Source organism: Monomorium pharaonis, chromosome 5 (assembly GCF_013373865.1).
Source record: "Monomorium pharaonis isolate MP-MQ-018 chromosome 5, ASM1337386v2, whole genome shotgun sequence".
NCBI lineage: Eukaryota > Metazoa > Arthropoda > Insecta > Hymenoptera > Formicidae > Monomorium > Monomorium pharaonis.
Genome location: NC_050471.1, coordinates 24,869,334 through 24,889,516, shown reverse-complemented (window position 1 = coordinate 24,889,516; position 20,183 = coordinate 24,869,334). Strand labels below are relative to the sequence as shown.

General features: G+C 27.5%; 3 protein-coding genes and 1 long non-coding RNA gene across 6 annotated transcripts; 2 read left to right on the top strand and 2 right to left on the bottom strand.

Moving 5' to 3' along the window:
- Window positions 1-729: 729 nt before the first annotated feature.
- On the bottom strand, window positions 730-7,277 carry LOC105837020 (transcription initiation factor TFIID subunit 6). The gene is made up of 9 exons (XM_012681472.3): window positions 7,058-7,277; window positions 6,489-6,713; window positions 5,214-5,532; window positions 4,035-4,438; window positions 3,267-3,470; window positions 2,739-2,921; window positions 1,983-2,199; window positions 1,551-1,921; window positions 730-977 (listed from the first exon to the last, which is right to left on the bottom strand). Exons 2-9 carry the CDS (start codon window positions 6,636-6,638, stop codon window positions 882-884), a joined length of 1,944 nt encoding a protein of 647 aa, XP_012536926.1. The 5' UTR covers window positions 6,639-6,713; window positions 7,058-7,277; the 3' UTR covers window positions 730-881.
- Window positions 7,278-7,455: 178 nt separating this feature from the next.
- LOC105837002 lies at window positions 7,456-20,166 on the top strand. Its single transcript, XM_036287521.1, has 11 exons — window positions 7,456-8,511; window positions 8,652-8,902; window positions 14,755-15,076; window positions 15,182-15,349; window positions 15,454-15,672; window positions 15,778-15,945; window positions 17,396-17,634; window positions 18,186-18,350; window positions 18,665-18,836; window positions 19,175-19,568; window positions 19,766-20,166. Exons 1-11 carry the CDS (start codon window positions 8,479-8,481, stop codon window positions 19,921-19,923), a joined length of 2,289 nt encoding a protein of 762 aa, XP_036143414.1. The 5' UTR covers window positions 7,456-8,478; the 3' UTR covers window positions 19,924-20,166.
- LOC105837030 lies at window positions 9,257-13,238 on the bottom strand. Of its 3 annotated transcripts, none has more exons than XR_001139116.3 (5): window positions 13,055-13,238; window positions 12,683-12,970; window positions 12,394-12,560; window positions 12,085-12,300; window positions 9,257-10,409 (listed from the first exon to the last, which is right to left on the bottom strand). It is a non-coding gene; the product is annotated as an uncharacterized LOC105837030 (long non-coding RNA). The 3 variants fall into 3 exon arrangements; XR_001139115.3 differs by having other exon boundaries at window positions 9,257-10,392; XR_001139117.3 differs by lacking the exon at window positions 9,257-10,409 and adding an exon at window positions 10,695-11,963.
- On the top strand, window positions 15,957-16,913 carry LOC118645547. Its single transcript, XM_036286848.1, has 2 exons — window positions 15,957-16,133; window positions 16,322-16,913. The coding sequence occupies exons 1-2, from the start codon at window positions 16,002-16,004 to the stop codon at window positions 16,514-16,516; spliced, it is 327 nt and encodes a 108-aa protein (XP_036142741.1). The 5' UTR covers window positions 15,957-16,001; the 3' UTR covers window positions 16,517-16,913.
- Window positions 20,167-20,183: the final 17 nt, after the last annotated feature.

Below are 20,183 nucleotides of genomic sequence, written 5' to 3'. Positions count from 1 at the left end.
GATGATGTCAGCAGAAAGCGGCATCCATGGAGCGACTCGGTATTAAATATACTATTTTTTCCAAGTGATACATTTCTTTACCTGCTTTTGTGTTGAGTTTAGGAATAATATTTATCGAATTTTCAGAATCAAAACCGGAAAAGGAATGTAGCAGTAGCAGTAGCAGTAGCAGTAGCAGCAGCAGCAGTAGCAGTAGCAGCATCAGCAGCAGGAGCAGCGACAGCAATCGGTGAGTGAATTTTTATCAAATCAATTATTTGAATTTATATCATGTATATGTGGTATTGCACATTTATAGAACACGATTGTGCACATCTGCATAAAATGGATTTAAAATATGAATGCATATAATTGTAAAATTTACGGGTATAGTATGAAACAGAACCAAATATACATGGACGTAGCATAAAAGAGACCCAAAAAATCATGCACATTACCTACGGGATTCATAGATATTTAACTACATAGTTTAATGTGCACATTTTGTGCACATAGAGATGCTGATAGATGAAAACACCTTAAACCGACACAATGATCGCTCTCAGGTTCCTCTGGTTTCAGACTTAAAGGATTAATAATATAAATAACTAAACATAATCGTTTATAATTTTCTTGATAAAAAACATATTGTGTTACATATATATATATATATATAAATTTGAAAAAAATCAAAACTGAATAAATAAATTAGTTAATTCATTGGATTTTGAAGATTAAAAATATACAAAGTTTTTGTCTTAGTCTTCATAAATCTTTATTTTTTATTTAGAAATATCTTCTCTTCTATTCTAAAAAATGTATTAACTGTATTAACTGTAAAAGGAAGTATTTGGAAGTTCTATTTTCATCTCTTGTCACTTATATACTTTATATATAGACTTTCACTGAAACGATTGTTCCTCCTCTGGACTGAGCGGCCTTTCAACACTCTGCTGCGCAACAAAGACACTTTGCGGTTTTGTTGTTAAATTCCCTTGCTAAAAAAAAGTAAATTTTTTAATTAATTTTTTAATAAACTATTACATATTTCTATTATTTTTTTACAAATATCCAAAAGCAAATTATTAACATTTTTGATGCATGTTAAGATATTTTTGAATTTACAGAATTGCAATATTTTTTTATACAATTAAACTATATAAAAAACGAAAAAAGCAAAGATCGATTTCATGTTAAAAAGTAAAAATTTATTTTGTATATCAGACTGATATATATTTTAAAAATTTATTTCGAAATTATATTTATTGTAACATGAAATTGAATTTGCTCCATTGTCTAAAGGACATAGGGACAATAACATTCACATACAATAGTCACACTGTTGTTAATACAGTAACATTGTTTATGAATCATGAATTAATGCTGGTTTCTAAATGTTTTCATCTTTAGATTCAAATCAATCCCGCGATTTATTTTTGTGTGTACTTTAAACGTGTAAAAAAATCCAATTTGTAAAGACAATTCGAAAAATTATGTACCTTGCAATATCGGTAATTAATCAGGATCAAAGTATGTACATAATTTGCATGAATAAATTGAAGATATTATACCTGCGTTATTGATGTTGTATTAGTATGACCGCTAGTGGCCATACACACTACAACTAACTTCGGTGTAGAACTTTGTACATGTGTTTTTTGTTGGTTGACGTTAGTTTGCGCTAGTTTAACTTGTTGCTGTTGCTGTTGTGGTTGTTGTGATTGTTGTGTTTGTGCCTGTGTCTGCTGCTGCTGCTGTTGCTGTTGCTGCTGTTGAACTGTACTTGTATTGATAGCGGTATTTATATTAGAAATAGGTGTTTGCGAGCGGGATTGTAAGATAACGAATTTCTGTCCACCGGTGGCGGAAGTTCCGGTAGCGCTTCTACTTGCGCCAAGCATGATTGTGCGGCCAGGTTGCTGACCCGAACTTGAATTGCTAACTGTAACATAACATACAATTACTTTATTTTTTTACAAAACTGTCGAGGATGATTCACGCACCTGTCTGCACGAGCGTTTTTCCTGTGCAATTGGAACCTTGTTGCTGATTCGTTGTGAGTGCTGTAGTTGTAGCTGTGGTTGTTAAAGCGGTCGGTTGTGTGCGAGCTTTCGCAACTGCAGTGCATAATGCAGGTCCTATATATCCATAATCTTGTTTGTACTCTTCTACGTAATCTGGTGGTGATCGTATTGTTTTCAGAACTGGTGCAACTGATTTCTAGAAACATTTTAAACAAATGTTTAATATTCAAATTGTGTGTGTGTGTGTATGCGCGCGCACGTGTATGTGTGTGTGTGTGTACGCATATATAGATGTCCCTACTTACGGGATTATTATTTACATAGAATATGTACATATATACACGTAATTTTATATATATATTGTGCATATATATACACATATGTATATTCACACACACACACACACACAGAGGAAAATAAAATAATTTTTTAAAAACTCGAAACTTTTCAATCTCGTAGAAAGGATTTATACTCTTCATAGTAACGCGTTCTATGTGAGAACGATCAACTTATAGTTTAGACTTTAGTTGAAAGTCTCGAATTCGGATTCCAATCTTCATCCTACATATTTATATCTTAATCTTATACGAGATTAATTGGAGTGTTAGAACTGTATAAAATGTAGATTAAAGTAGTATAAAGTGTGTGTGAATAATATAATCTATTTCGAAAATTTATTCATATTTTATTCTATATAGATCAAATACTAAAAGTATTTTTTTAAGTTGACTTTACCACAAGCAAAGTTTTAATATGTCCTGCTCCATTTTTGTCTACACTGGAGAGCCCTTGGCCTTCGATACATGATTCAATACGCTCAGAGACGGATTTAATTTTGGGGATAACCAAAGCTTTAATCACTTCTGGTCCTAGTTCACAAAGTCCTTCAATCGCTCCATATAGAGATGCTAATGGTGTCTACAAAAAAAGACAATCTCGTAAAATAATAAGCACTTCGGAATTTGAATTAGATAGCTACACAGAAGAAAACATTTTGTATTTAGTTATATTTTTCGCGTAGCGACGTTGCTGTGCCTTCGTATAAGTATCCGTATATCTTGTTGATAGCATAATTCATAAATACATCTGGGCATATGTAACATCATTTGCGTCATGCGAAAAATATTTACATAACTGTGTGCTATAAGATACGTTTGTACTCTACTAGTATAATTAAAGGTTAGTGAGACTGATCTAATCTATGCTATTCCTTAAAATTATTTCTTCTCAATTTTAGTTTTCCATTATTTATTCAGCTATTACCTGATTATTCTTCGCCAATGCTTGACTAAACATACGCGTGACTCTAGTTTGCACATTATTCGTCGAGGTGTTGAAATTTTTACATATCTGCGCCATCAGCCGGGAAGCAAAATCACGTAATGCCCAATGATTGTCTACCTCTGGTCTCATGCACAATTGTCGAGACACTATGCAAGTTGCAACCGACGGTATCAATTCATGAAGCTAAAAAAATTGAAATATTTAATTACATAAAAATAAAATTAACACATTTAGTTTATTATGGAGGTTCTCCAGCAGAAAAGAATTATATATATATGACTTTTTATTCATATGGATCTTTTGTATATATATCTTTTAACAAAGAGATTGCAAGTATTGCTATCTTTAAAGCAATAAAAAATTCTTATTTAAAAATATTTTTTTATAATATTAATGTGAAAAAAGTTGAAAAAAAATTATAATAATTTAAATAACGTCACATTTTCATTAGTACGTCATTTTTAAAGAGAATTTATTAATATTTTATACTTTTACATAAAAATAATAACATGGTAAAATTTCTTTCTTGTTTCAAAATGTTTTTTTAAACTATATACTAAACTATAATTTCTTTTATAAATATTTTTTCAAAGTTTTATTTTGTTTGAGATAAAATTACTTCGAATTCTTTAACTCCCCCACACAAAATTATTTAAAGAAAACTGTAAAAATGAAAATTTAGAAATGCGTTAATCGTATGAAAAGACTGGAAAACCTCTTTTACATAAAAAAAAAATTTTATTTTACATATTTCTCCAAGTAAAGACTTGGATTATCGAGTAAGGCTTTGACCATCCGCATGAGGTAAATGAGCAGCGCAAGATGATTCTGTACTACATTGACCCGCACACCCTCCGCGATGAAGGTGCACATACGTGCCAACATCTCGTGTAGACCCGGATCCGCTGAGAGTGACTGAAGAGCCTCGGCTCTACGAGCTTCGTCGGATCCCACGCACGCTTCTGTTATTTCTTTGTAGTACAATTGCTGTTCCACGCTAAGCTCGTGCGTCGCAAGTTGTTTCACATGAACAGTCTCGACGTTTCGTAACTTTTGGCTTTTGCCACCGCCGCCTGGTTTACCCACGCCTATATTTTGATTCTTGCTGGTGAGCTTAGTTGTTGGATCAACGCTCTCCAATTTCTGGACCTCTGTTAGAAATTAGCATGAAATTTTGAAGTTATTTGCAAACCGTACATCCAAATCTTTTTAAAATGAGTTTTTCGTATAATAACAAGAAAATATAACGAAAACTTCTTATAAAATTGAATTAAATTGATTTTCCCACAAAAAATAGAGGAAGTCCTTTTTTTAAATCTAGATTACAACATCAAATTATTCTTTATTGATAGTATCGCATCATAAACAGCAAGAACAGAAAACCAAAAATAAGTAGTACACAGAAAATTTCTGTATGAAACAAACAAGTACATTTTTTTTACTTTCTTCTTAATAAATTCTCAAAATATTAATCAATATCTAAAACTTTATTGCATGTATTATGTCTAGACAAAAATTATAATATTTATGTAAGAAGAGATATATTAATATATTTTGTTAAGAGCAATTTATATAAAATTTTGTAAATAAAAAGTAAATAATTATTATTATTTAGACTAAATAATGTTTCCGTTTTCACCAATATCACTATTGTTATAAAAATAAGTATTATAAAATAAATGATATAAAATTCCCGCAAAAACCAAACTGGGTGTGAAGTTTTTCACAAATGGATCCTCAAAATATTAATTAAAGCCTACAACTTTGTTCTTATACCTATTATATGTTCAGAAAAAAATTACTATTTTTATATAATAAATTGTTGAAAATAAAATATTTTATTTCCTGAAAATTTAACTTTTGCGATTTGTTAGGTTTTGAAAATTTTAATTGTATCCTGTAAAAATAAAGGAAATTAGATAAAACCTTTTGATACTGGTGGTGGATTTTCTGGTATAGTAGGTTGTACTCCGTCAATGCATAGCCAATGGGCTCGTAATGTAATTTCCAATGGGAGCTTTGGCCATGTCTGTCCACCAGCCATAGCTACAACCTCGTTAAGATCAATTTCCTTCTCTTCTACAAAATGTAATTCTCTACCTCCACCTGATGCAAAGCGGAATGGTATGTAATCCTTGGCAAAAAATCCATACGTTGGCTCAATGTTCTTAATCTTCAACGCATGATCTATGTCGTGTGCAGTCATTCGTTGGCGTTTCCCATGTCTCATGAATTTTGCAGCATCCTATAAGAAAATATTATGTATAACTTCATGAAAATAAAAATGAAAAGTTAACAAAGATATAATCTACATATAATAAATTTGAGATTAATCTTCTTTCAATGAAACTTTAACAGATTTATGCAGAGTGAGAAAAACAAACTGTTTCATTTTTAAAATTTTGATAACTACTTGTTATAATAAAATTTTCTACATATTTTTCATACATATGTATTAAAAAAATAAAATTTTTGAACTTAATATTTTTAATTTTTTAAGCTAAGCTGTTTCGGATATATGGTTATATAAAGTTTTTGTTCTGAATTAATTTGAGAAATCATTCTCTAAAATTTTTAGAATACTTAATGATAAAGTGAATACCCTTATGATAAAAGAAATATTATATAGGCCCCAAAAAACTAAAATTCTCAGAATAATAAGCAGATATCACACAAAATATAGATTTACTATGCGTTAGGTGTAGATATTTAAGTATTTCAAATTTCATGCACTTTTGTCTAAGATTGTATGTCCGATACACCCTTAAATTGCTAGTCAATTTAATTTGTAATATTACATATTTCAGTTAAGGATTGGATGTTTTATGACTGATGAATTTGTCAATGTACAGTTTGTATATGCTAATAATTGTAATTTTAGACAATAAATTATATACATAAACATTCTAGTTTTGGGTTGTTGTAGTAGTGGTTTTAAATATTTATATTTCTAATTTTAAAAGTAATGTTACATAAAAACATTTTTACAATACATAATTAACTTCAAAGGATTTTACTAATTAATCAAAGAATTTCACTAACTGATCAATCAAAAAAATGCTTTAAAATACCTGTAGTATCAAGTGCTTTAAAACATCATAGATCTAATAATAAAATATCTAAATTAAACATATTAGCAGTTAAAGTGTAGTCACTTGTAATTAAAATATAAAACAATATATTAGAAACTCGTTTACTAACCTGAATAATTTCTTTTAGCCTATAACTGACATCTTCAGCAAGATCTTTTGCAGCTTCATCTGGAAAGTTGCCAATGCCAATACTTTCCGCTATTACTTTGATAGACTCTTGGGACAAAGTTGTCCCATACATTGATTCATTTTCACTCATTTTAAAATTGTTTTGCAAATATTAGTAGACAAAGTTTTACTTTAAGATTACTGCTCAACTTTATTCAACAGCTTCCTATAAATAAATACAATGCAATTATAATATCGAGATACAGGTAATAGCACTGAGAAAAAATTAACAACATTAACATAAATAATTATAACTAATCTGCCAGTTTAGATATTAACAAGTAAAATATAAAATTTTATACACTTTTTTATAAATGAACAATGAACATGTTGTAAACAATGTATGTGCCAATTGCCTTGAAAAAATATAAATAATTTACAAGCAGTCCCTATAGGTTAAGAATGCAGAAATACAAAACAGTAATGTTGCAGATTAAAAATATTATAAATCTTTTGATGCAATTAGAGAACATATGCATTACAATCGCAATAATGAAAAAATAATCTCACATTATCTGCAAATGCCCGTTGACATGAAATGCAGTAAATCCTTGAAGGTTAAAATTATAGGGACAATACTCTTAATTCGTGTCTTTGACATAGTGAATACTTATTCACAATTATTCCGAGATTATCACGTTAAATTATACCACTTCGACTAATATTCAGATCATTTGGACTGTAAACCGTTCATTACAAACAGGTCAAAAGCCGCTGTATAACATTACACACGCGTAAATATCGCAAGCGGTACGTTGAGAGTGTTGATTGGTCGTTAGATAAGAAACTGTTCTTTTTCGCTGTACTAATAATTAAGGCTTCCGCACAGACTTTTGAATAACGCACAACATAAATGCATAAGAAATTCGATTGGTTGAATTTCCTATGCACTTGCTTATGACCAATCATTTGCTTATGTACATACGTTATGCGTTATGCAAAAGTGTGTGCGGGGGCCTTAACAATAGCAGAATTTATCTTCAAAAGTCCCTAGGAAACCAAGTTTCTTATTGGATATCTGTGACAAACGTCAGCTATAAAATCAGTTTCCACTGAGTGCGTCATCCGCGGCATAAGTTAATCAATCAAAATATCCCATTATTGTAATATCAAATGATACAATAAAATGTTCCAATAGAATAGATGACTCAATGTTGACGCGCATAGTAAAAACTCACAATTAGAATGGGAAATTTTTATTAGTTTAAGGATACAAGCTTTTTTTTAACGCATTACTAAATACTCCATAAAACTTAGAACTTAAAAATCAACTTAATTAAGTTAACGTAAAAAACTTAAAAAAACTTAAAAAATGTATGACTATTAAATTTTAAACAACCATTATAAAATAATTAAAATACGCTTAACACGCGACAAAATGACACAAATTGGTGTATCAACCATCAAATTAATTATTATTTTTAATATTTTTTATTTAAGAAAATGTTAATACATTATTAATAATAAATTATTTAATTATAAATAAAAAGTCTCTTAATTTCTTAAACAGAGAGTTCATGACAAATTTAAAATTTATATTACGTCTTTGTGGCAGTCTTTTTGTGACATGTAAAAATAAATGTTAAATACACATCACATAATCAGCCATACACATCATATAACCAATTATAATTAAATATTGACATCAAAATAACGATCTAAAAGGTATAAAATAATTTTTGAAAATTTTAAGTTACACATGAACAAGTCACAGACTTTTTAATTACATTTTTAAGTTTTTACGCGAAATACAAATAATTTCATAATTCTCTTAACTGTTGGCTAAGTTCATACAAATATGAAAACAAGCTAAAGGTATTAGTAAAAAATAAACTTTGAATAAATGTCTTTATATATTGAATGGTTTTTTAAAATCAGTCACTTTAGATATTGTCAACAGAATTATAATTAAATATTAATATTTTAATTAAATGTCATATATAATGCAACAACACGATTTAAAGGTAAAATGTAATTTTCTTATTATTTGGATTTAAAAACAAAATTATATAATCATGTATATAAAATTATACAATCTTCTCAAACAAGAACTGTAATATGAAAAAACATTTTATTACAAAATTTTGTATACTTACATATAAAGAACGATGGACAAGACGAAAAAGCAACAGAATCTTTTAAATACAGCCTATTCCGTTCTATCTCTGAAGCTAAAGATGCGAAAACAGCAGTATTGCTGTTACAATCTGCAGATAAGTCTATTTTATTGGCAATTGTAGAGGCCCTATCAAAGTATGCTAGTAAATCAAAAGACAATGCAAAAATACTTTTTAATTTCGGCGTCATAAACAATATTCTTCCCATTATTGAACATGAAGATACATATATTCGAAGGTTTGTTCAAAATTAGAAACTATAAATTTTAAGAATTAATATAATAATACTAAAGCTAGTGAATATTGTTTGTTGTATAGAAATTACAAGTAAAATTCATGTTATTAGTCAAGTAGACAGTTTGATAAACAATAACAGTGTCAGAATCTATGCGGCAATCTCATTGATATTTTTAACTGACTTTTCTCATAATATTCACATAGATATATTTCACAAATAAATTTCAAATTAAATATTAATTATTACGTATTCTATTTTAATTAACACTAAATAGGTATTTCTAAAATATTAAAAAAAACATTTTACTATTAAAACATATTATATTTATTTTAAATATATATTTATTTAAACACAATATAAAATATCTTAAAGAGAGAATTCAATTTTGGAGATTTATTTTCAGGAATCCTTTCTTTAAAACACGAGCAAAATACCATAGCAAAAGGCCATAAAATAATGTTGAACCTTTTATTTTATTTTATATTTTTATATACATGAGAAATATAGTTCTACTATATATGTTTATCTGTCGACAGGCCTGAGTACTATTACTATGTGGATTGCATTGAATAAAATCAATATGAATTTACTTACACGTGAATTCCCCGTTACTGTCTCCTATTTTTACCTTCGTTAAATTATATTAATGATATTAATATGCTTCATACGCGTTAATCATACATAAATTAAAATTGATATGAAATTGTCCATGTAGAATTCACGTTAAAAGGAACATTTAAATCTATCGATTTAGAAATGAAATCACAACGTTACATTCATGTGGACATTATATAATGATAAATTCCTGTCCACATTGTCCATATAACATGTGCATACAACTTGAAATGTATCTGTTCTCTTAGAGTAATCTCTGGAGAAAAAATTTCTTATGATTCTTCATATAATTTTTTAAAATTTTTATATTTTAATAATATATTAAGAAGAAAATTGCCAATAAGAGTCTGGAAATTTGTGTACAGAAACTTTATTTAAGATAATGTTAAACGCATTGCAAATTATCTGTAATTTCAATTTACTTTGTCCTCTAAATTAAAAGTGGATGTCTAAAATGTAAAACTGTTGCTCGTAGTCAATATTTGTTTTATATTTTAATTTCAGATTTTCTTAGAATACCTTTTGTGTAATTTTATAACTTTTTAAAAAATTGTAAGATTTTTTAATATGAATCAGATCATTGCACTAAGACATTGGTTTTTTGTGCACAAGATGTATTCATCCGCACAAGTGCAAAAGACCATGTAGCCTACTATATTTTTTGTTATCCGTGCGTCAATGTGTGGTCCTTTGAGTGTCTTAGTTCTCGCAAATTAACAAATTAGCCAAGATTAGGTTCGCAAAAGTGACGAAGCATCATTCAATTCTGCGAGAATTACATATGTGTCGCGAAACGATCACGCATGCGAATGTTGAAATGATCAAACGTGTTGAAAAAGTTGTGCTGGAATGTGTTTTGCTACAATTCACGCCATCTGTTAAAAGACAAAAACTGCAATAATGTTGAAATGCTGAAATCGACTTTAACACAAAAAATAATACGAAAGGGACCATTTTTTATCCACGCGAAACAAAAAAACTTTAAAAGTACTGAGAAAACTTAAATTCTTTTTACAACAGAATTTTACATAGAAAATTTTATATAAAAAGTAACACGTTACAAGTAATAAAAGTCACCGTTTTTATTTTTTTTATAATGATAATTTGACAATGCTTCCATAATTTTTTTTAAAGATAATAGTAACACCAAGATTGGAATAATTAGTTTTGACAAGTATATTCGTTATTTATTTATTGTAAAAAGTAACTTATTAGTTGACTTGTTACATAACAGTTATGAACTACTTATTAAAAGTGACTTTCCAAGCTTTATCATTACTATTATGAAAAATGAAAGATAAACATTGTTAAGATGTTCTTAACGTAATTACTACAGCCTTCTCTGCTAAAAACGACTAATTAAAACCAATTAAAAAAAATGAATCGGTTTCGATCCGGAATCCAGAAATCCCGGATTCGTGCCGATTGAAATGATTAAAATCGATTAGTGATATATGAAATAATTTTAATTGGTTTCTATTTGTTCGAGTACGATTAATTTTCAATCGTTTAAATTGTTTCTTATCCAGAAATACCGGATCAAGATTCCAGATTCAAACTGATTAATTTTTTAATTGTGTTCAATTGGGTGGGCACTTTAATCAGTTTTAATCATATTTAATTGTTTTAATTAATTATATCTATAATCATTTTTTAACGTTTTTAATTGGTTTCAATTGTTTTTATTTTACAATTTATTCTACTTATAAATACTTGATTGATTTCGATTAAATCCGATTATTTTACATATTAAAGCCTATTAAAAGAAGTTTTAATGTAATCGATTTTAATTGGTTTGAATCTAGAATTATTGTACTTTTATAATTATGTTTATTGTTCTTTTACAGTTATTGTTAATAAACCTATTTTTTTCGTGTTTTATTTAATGTTCTTAGAACATGTAATCATGTGCTGGCTTGTAATGGGAAACAAAAGCATGACTTTTACAGAAATTGTGAAGGTATTCTATGGCCTTTAAGTAACTTAGGCTATCACCAAAGTGATAGCTTAAGGGCCCCTGTACAAACTTTTGCATAACGCATAGTGCATGACGCATAAAAGAATTAATCAATCAGAGTCATCTATTTCCCTCCCCAGGATAGAAATAAAGATCACTGATTGATTAATTCTCTTATGCATTATGCATTTCGTGTTATGCAAAAGTCTGTGCAGGGGCCCTTAACAAGCTTGAGAAATTTCCATAAAACATTGACAAAATAGGTTAATTATCAATAACTGTAAAAGAACAATAAAAATAATTATAAATATACAATTACAATTTAACTACAAATTTAACTAAAAAATACCAGTAAATATATTAAACTGATGCAAAGAAAATAAAAAGTAAAATATGGAATGATGTGTCGTTCCATATTTGAGAAGTTGACTCCTAGTCTCTCCTCATTTTGTAGTCTTTTGTCTCATGTATGCCTCAATTTACCAAAAACTAAGTTTGAAAATCAAAAATATAAATAAAAATTTTGAATGTGATTTTTGTGAATGTATGAAGAGAATTGTATTAATTAGAATAAATTGTGTCGGGGACAACAAAGTACTTAAATACTTACTTTTTAGTTTTCGATTTGACTAAGAGCTTTATTGGTATATTTCTGTGCCATATATCTAGTTCACATAGAATGCATGATCCTTGGCATCCATATAAAATCTCTGATATTACAACCTGTGACCACATCATTGGTAGGCCAGTTGAGTGACATTATAGTCTGTATATTTGTTGTAATTGTTTCAAACAAGATTTCACACTTTTTACCTGTTTTAATAATCTAAAAAGAATGGTTGTATGATATCTTTAAAAACCATACAGTTGCAATATATTTTTTAAAATAAAATTATAACACTTGTAACTATTCTCTTACCTGGTCTGTCATAAGATAGTGACATACTTGAAGAACTAGAAAGTACACCTTCAGATAATTCTTTTGATGTGTATTGCCCTGTCAATTCTTTATATGATAGTTTGCTGCATTTAAAAGGGGATGAACCTCGGTAAACTTTTTATCTATCAACAACAGCATACACCACTCTAGAAGAGAATTTGGTGTAACAACCAATAATTTTTTATAATAAACTTTCTTACTGTTTCTTTTTAATATTCAAATAATAAATATAATAATAATAATAATAATAATAATATAATAATCTCACCAAATAGCTTGTTTTTTATAAATCTTTTGCAAAAAATTTCTCGGAACAAGTTAGATCTTGTAATACAAATACTTTCTGTCACAAATAAATTGTTTACTTCATCCTATCACTTTTTTGATAAAATTACTTTATTTGATATCTTCAAAGTCCACATATTTTGTCGGGCACATTGTAAATTCTGAGCTTTAACGTTAATTATATTTCTCTTTCCTTATTTCTCTTTCCTTTTTCTATTCTTCTACTTTAGATTCTAATAAAGCGTTTCTTGCTCTCTTTCTTTTAATATAGCTAAAAATAAAATATAACACAAGGTATTAATCTTGTCTCAGAATATTTATTCCATACAAAAAATGAAAATTTTGTGTAATTTACCTGATTATACGACGCATAGTGTTATACTAATGTTAAATTAGGCACAGCCGTATTTCTTCCTACGATGTGATCCACGATGTAATATGCAAATTATGCACAAAACTAATTCGCCGGTAATAATCTCGCACACATCATCACGTTACTAATCTCGAACTATCGGAACTCGACTACCAATCAAGATACGTAACTTCTGTAGCTTTTTGTGTCTGGATTTCGCTGGCGACATCTCGCGTAAAATAGAGGAAGCGGTGGTGTCTCGCTGTGCGTAGATTTTTTTATGAGTATAGTAGATGAACAGTCATATAGTTTACAAATCGATAGCACATCCGGTTAAAGTCAATTCGGAAAGATATTCAATCCAATTCAAGATTGTGCACATAATTCAACAACTAAAATAGATAGCGTCCAATCGAACTTAATTCAATAGCTATTTTGTAACTTTTAATGGTAATTTTTGAGATCATACGTTACATTGTTGTTGTATAATTTTTTTATTACATTTAATACTTGTACAATTATTAATCAATGTCAGTATTGTTATATATTAATATATAATAATACTGACATTGATACAGAATAGGGCTCTAAAAGCACTATTTCTCATATAAGATAGAGACTTCTATTAAAATAATTATGTTTAATATGTAAGCGCACGTCACCGAGAGCAACACTGAATCCAGTTCAAAATTGTAGGTATTTTAACAATTGATGCCAATTCGGAAACATCGTATTGATTCCAATTTAAGGTCATCTCAACAATTTAACCCAATGGCATCCGATTAAAATTAATCCGAAAGTATACTATAGAATCCATATACTATAGAATCCAATCTCAATTCATATTGAAACCGATTGAAATTCAATTGAGTGTTTGATTCAACCAATTCGCGTTGATAACAATTAAAATTTATGAATTTTAATGCGGTATTAATCGATTGGTTTTAATCGATATTTTTAGCAGAATTTATTACAAAAATGGTAATGGTTAGAGAACGTCCAGAATGGCCACGTTCGGATTGACCATAGCTATTCACAGATGAATGGTGCTATATATTTTTTCTCGTGTATCCATATCCACCAATTAGAACATTGTATTTTAAATTATTCAATCAATGAATGTGACCATTCTGGTGTCATCCTTTCCAAGATTTATAAAATTTTTTATTTTATTATTTTTAAAAAACTTAGTAAATTTAAAGAAATTTGAATAAATGTTCTATAAAAAAATAGCTTTTGAAGATAAACAATTATTTAATATGTTATTACATTTCTTAAATACGTGAATAAGTAATTAAATCTCGTTAAATTTCACGTTAAATTTACTTTGAAAATGATAAAAAATGAGAAATTAAAAAATTTTATAATATATATATGTATATATATGTATATTTCAAAATTTTAAAATACATATAAAATTTTAGAAAAAAATTATAGATTTTTTTATTATCTTTAAAAAATATTTTGTTTTATATAAAGAAATTTCGAGAAGTTACAAAATTGCACTTATAAAAAATTTAAAGTTTAAAGTATTTTTTAGAAATCTTTATAAATTTAAAATATTAAAATTTTTTAAAAATATAAGATATTAAGGACGCTTTTTTGCTAAGGATATTATAAACTTAGAATAAAAGCTAACATATAAAAACTATTCTATAGTAAATCAAACGTAATTGTTATCGCATATGCTTATTGCAATACAGATTTGCCGGAAAATTATTAACAGAAGTGATAGCAGTACCAAATGTGACAAGCTATTTCATCGAATCTGATTATGTAGAATATTTAGTCAAGCTATTAATGACCGAAAAAGATATCTTTATGCAAGAATATCTTTCTGCAATACTTGCACAGCTATCTAAAGATCCATGTGGTAATGTTCTTTTAATAAAATATTGCTCAAGCTTGAACCTTTTTTTTGAAGGATTACAATCACCAGATCCGGACATAAACAAGCATAATCTTGAGATTCTGCAAAATTTAATGCAGGATCCTGTAGGAGCGCGTGAAATTTCGAGAAACGAGGTATATTGCACACTATACACGATATCAATGAAGAATTTGAAATTAATTCATATTTTTTATTTCATATATTTTTTGGTTTTAATTTACAATTTTTATTGACTTTAGAAATTTAATTTCCCTTTATTGTATAAACACTGCAAATCAATATATCCAGAGATTCAATGTCTTGCGTTAGATATAATTATCGATGTGATTGCTAGGAACAAAGATGAAGATATACAATATTTATTTCTCGAAACAAACGGAGTTGAAGTGCTATTAGATTTTTTAAAAGTAAATGATATTTTATACAGCCAATTATATTCTTCAATAATAAATAATTTTAAGCTATTTTAACTTTAATTATTAATATTGATATTATTAATATTGTTATTCAGAATGATGATTGGAATAATTTACACATTAAAGTTCTAAAAATATTAAGTTTTGCTGCCGAAAATCCAGTTGTCGTAGATAAACTTATTGACAGCGAAAGTATTCCACAGATACTAAATTACATAAAGCGTGCAGAAAATCCGACATTTCTTGCAGAAGCACTTAGAATTATTGTACATGTCGCAAATACTTTCAGGGGAAGAAAAGTAATTTTGTGTAATATAGAACGTATACAAAATTAATGCATTTTTCTTAAAATTTAATAAAATATTATATTAAATTTGTACACAATTTATAATTAATATAATAATATAATGTTTTAATAGGTTTTACATTCTTATGAGATTACTGAATATTTAATAGGCACTTTACGAAAATCGATACAATCTGATGTTGTTGAAGTTACTTGTTATGCATTTGGAGAGATAATGTTCTTCAGTCCTGCTGCAAGAGAACTTACAAACACGGAATCTGTGGAAACTATTTTAGGTTGTGTAAATAAATAACACAGATAAGATTTATACAAAAAAGATGTATATAATTAAGAAAAATGACTGTTTTAGCCTTTCTGAAAAAAGAGGACTTGCAATGGTCTGCAAGATACGCTGCAAGTTTTGCAATTAAACGATTATTGATGAGTGATATTGAAAATTGCAATATCTTTTCACGTATCCATGGCCCAGTAATTATATTTTATAAATTATATTTTATTCTTTTTTGTAAAAATATAAATATCTTATAAATACTTATTCAGAGTAGACAGAATTTCTAAATAAAATGTAGAGAAAAGTACGTAAAATATTTCTAAAATATTTTTAAAAATGTGTATTACAGATTAATGTATAAATAATAATGAATTTGTTCTTTAAGGATTATCTGTGGCAATTGTTAAAACACTTTATAGAACAAGTTCCTATAGAAATTTGTACTGTTGCTCTTGAAGCTCTACTTGCCATGGCAAGACATTTAACTTTTAGAGAAACATTAATTAACTTTGAAACTATTGACACAATTTGCTTATTTTTAGAGGTAAAAATAAAGTTCATTACATTATCTTATAATTAATATACTGAATGCTGCGCTGATTTCGATTAATTGTTCACAAATTTGATTAAGCTTATATATCTTTAACAATGTTTTAGTTAATAAATTTTATTATATTTAAAACACTTTTTAAGATTTTATTTATATAAACAATTTCATGAATAATGTTCTAATGAAATCTTTTACTTTTAGAAAAAAATTGTAAAGACTTCCGAAACACAAATAAAACCTTCTTTATTAGAATATTGTTAAAAATATAATCTTTAATTGGACATGTAATTTTATACTTTTATAAAAATGTTTGAAGAAAATATTAGACTTATTCAGAAATTTTCAAGTAGAGGGAAATAGCTAATCTAGCATAGGCCTTTCAAAATAGCATTTTCTTATTTTGCAAAAAACAAATATTTTGCACTGTATTAATAATACTGATAAAATCATAAATGGCTTAGATAATTAAAGAAATAAAAATATAGTTTATACATTCGTGGCTTTTTTCTATATAAAATTTAAATCTGTTAAAAATAAATGTTTTAACAAAATTTGCATAATTTTTTTTGCAAGTTGCATAGTTTAAAGATTAGTAAGAATATTATTGGTAACATTAGATCACTTTACATGTTTGTAGTTTTCTAAACTATTTATATTTTCAAAGTTTTAAGATATGTTATCCAAAAACGAAGTGGTCATGCCAGTATTAACATTTCTCTATTTTTTTAACTGTAAAATAAACGTAATTTTTTAAACAAATATGTAACATATGTGTTGTTTTAAATTTAACTGATAAATTAAGTCCAATAGAAATTCAATTATTACAATGTCTATCTTTGACGATTCATGAAATTTATATAAAAATATTAAATTTCGAAATCCATACAATAAAAAGTATTTTTCTTTTAGTCAACTTATCCATTTATCGACGAATTCAAAATTGTTTGCTGCAATTTGCTTTCTATACTATGCTTAGAACAGAATGGAAGACATTATTTTCTCAAAGCAAATGGACTCCGAAGAATGTTCGCTCTTATTACTGATGCTCATTCAATTTCAGTAAGGAACGCTGCATTACAGTTTATGCAAGCAATTTCTACGGATTTAAATGTAGCAAAAGCCTTCGTAGAAAACAAATATCTTTCATAGTAAGTTTGGCTACTTCTTTAACAATTTTATGACTTTTATGTATTTTTTTAGGAGAGAGGGAAAAGAAAAGATAAAGATCTTTTTTTTAACGAGAAAAGAATGTAAATCTCCAAAATATACAATTTGGAATTATTATATTAAATTTTCATAATAATTATGCTTGTGAAAAAAGTCTTACAATATTTAACAAATTTTTTTAGAGATCTTAGATTTGTATATAAAAATTTTTGATAGAATTTTTAATCTCTTTTTAAAATTTTCTTTAGAAGTTCTAAAATCAAAACTTTTATTTTCAAATAAAAATTTCAAATATATTCAGAATTATAGTACAAATATAAACTTTCTTAACATTTTTTAAAAATATTCGAATTTGTATAAAAATTCTTTTCAGAAATTTTTTACAAAATTATAGAATTATATAAAAATTTAAAAAAATTGTATATTTTACGTAGAATTTCTAATAAATTACATAAAGAGAATTCTAAAAAAAATTGTCACTAAAAGATAATGTAATTACTTGATTGACTGTCACTAAAGATGTATTTTACAGCATGTTGAATAATCGTTCATTTTCAAGAACGATTATTTTATGGAATACTTGCATTGAGACTCTTCTTAAATCACATTTACCAATCAAATTTGCTCTTACGGGACGCTTGTCTCTACATGATCTTACTCAGGATGGATTTTACATCTCAAGAAAAAACATATACCCGTATGTAAATTTTTCCTACTAAAAAAAATTGTTAACTTGATTTGAATTTTTTAATTTAATTAATTTCTTTAGTTCAAATATTTACATATTGAACTTATTTTATATATGTATAATAGATACACATATGTAAAACACTTGTACTCAATTTAGTGTTTTAATGTGCTTAAAAATTAAATATTTGAACTGAAGACATTTCATTTCATTGCAAAGTTTTATCTTTTTATAAAGTTAAGAACTTCTCAGTGTGCATAACTCGATTTAATAAAAATTATTTTATAACACATTTTTATTGCTTCCATAATTATTTTGACTAGATTTCCTATGTTGGATGATGCCTTTCGATCTAAATTTAGCCTGTTAGAACCCATTTACATGATAAATTGCATGCGTCATAAAACATCGAAGACTTTTCAAAACAATGCAGCTTTCGAAAGTAACAAATGTTTTGTTACTAATACTAATACTAATACTAATCAATTTTATATTTAAATTTTCTAAAAAATTGTAATAATTAGTTGCAAAATTGATTTTTGCAATATCTTTTATAATTAAAAGGTTTTTTAATACTCCTGTCTTATTTCCAAGTATTATTATTATTATGTCTTTTTTTGCTAATTTTGCTAATTTTAGCTATCAGGCTTAAAAAATATTTCAAAAAGTCGATATTATTGTTTACAGAAGACCCAAGGTTTGAATCAAAATTCGGTCGATTGCAATACGATCCGCATTTAGCCGAGTACGTGGAACTCTTCAAACGTATGCTTTTAGCAACAGAACTGAAGCACGAGTTAGTAGCTTCCGCAAATCTGGTTTAAAATGATTCATATATTTCTTTGCTATTTGTACAAACAAATTCTTATATACATATGATATACAGTTCGGCAGAGAGAAATACAGATATTGGATCGATAAATATCCAATGCGTTTTGTCGCGTGTAAAAATGTTAGCTCGTTTCGTGGCGCGTCAAATGTCTGGTGTCGATTCAACGGGGACTAAATGCATCGACCGGCAACTCGAAGTTCATTTGAAGCAGATCAAAGAATCTTTAGAAACGAGTGTGATACCGCTCGGACAACTTCGCGTAGGCTCTTATCTCGAGCGGGCTTTGCTGTTCAAGACGATAGCCGATAGGATATGTCTACCGACAGCTCTCGTCCGTGGGGAATATGGTGTCTCGTGGATTGAAGTAGCTATACCCCAAGTAATAAGTACTATTCGCGTTCTTTTCATTGATTGCATCATTATAATCGAATACATGTCTTGCAGATGAAAGACTCAAATGAAGAGAGACTATTTAATGCTTTAAATAAAAATAATAGATATTATGAAAAAAAAGTTACGACCGAATTGTCAGGCAAATCGAATCTCATTATGTATCGGAATAAACATAAGAAAGAAAAAATATCTCCCTTAGAAGATTGTCGATTGACGACTTATCCAATCAAACTTATAAAACCGAATTTTATCGTTGATTTAATGGATTCACCAGGAGATTTAATTCCAATTGGAAGTTCTCGCTCAAAATTATATTGTATTAAAAAAACCACTTGTAATAAAACATGCTGTTATTAAAAAAAGATTGATATACTCTTATCTAATACAATTATCTAGTACAATTATATTTATATAATTGTCTTATAATTATATTTTAATAAAAACGTTATAAAAAGTTCTAGAATTTATTAGTACAATTTACAAAAATTTCGTCCGTATATAATATAAAAGAATATATGTTTTTATTTTTTTTCTTATATAAAATATTTTTTATATATAGTACCTGTCTATACATATGTAATATTTTATAAATGAATATTTGTTGTCATACTCTCTCT

Coding starts and splice junctions, on each gene's coding strand:
- LOC105837020 (XM_012681472.3), bottom strand. CDS start 6,638: ATGAGTGAAAATGAATCAATGTATGGGACAACTTTGTCCCAAGAGTCT. Junction 4,439..5,213: donor TCCACCACCAGTATCAAAAG/GTTTTATCTAAT, acceptor AATTTCTAACAG/AGGTCCAGAAATTGGAGAGC. Junction 2,200..2,738: donor ATATTAAAACTTTGCTTGTG/GTAAAGTCAACT, acceptor AAATGTTTCTAG/AAATCAGTTGCACCAGTTCT.
- LOC105837002 (XM_036287521.1), top strand. CDS start 8,479: ATGTCATATATAATGCAACAACACGATTTAAAG. Junction 15,350..15,453: donor TGCTATTAGATTTTTTAAAA/GTAAATGATATT, acceptor ATTGTTATTCAG/AATGATGATTGGAATAATTT. Junction 15,673..15,777: donor GAAAAGTAATTTTGTGTAAT/ATAGAACGTATA, acceptor ATGTTTTAATAG/GTTTTACATTCTTATGAGAT.
- LOC118645547 (XM_036286848.1), top strand. CDS start 16,002: ATGACTGTTTTAGCCTTTCTGAAAAAAGAGGACTTGCAATGGTCTGCA. Junction 16,134..16,321: donor TTTCACGTATCCATGGCCCA/GTAATTATATTT, acceptor TTGTTCTTTAAG/GATTATCTGTGGCAATTGTT.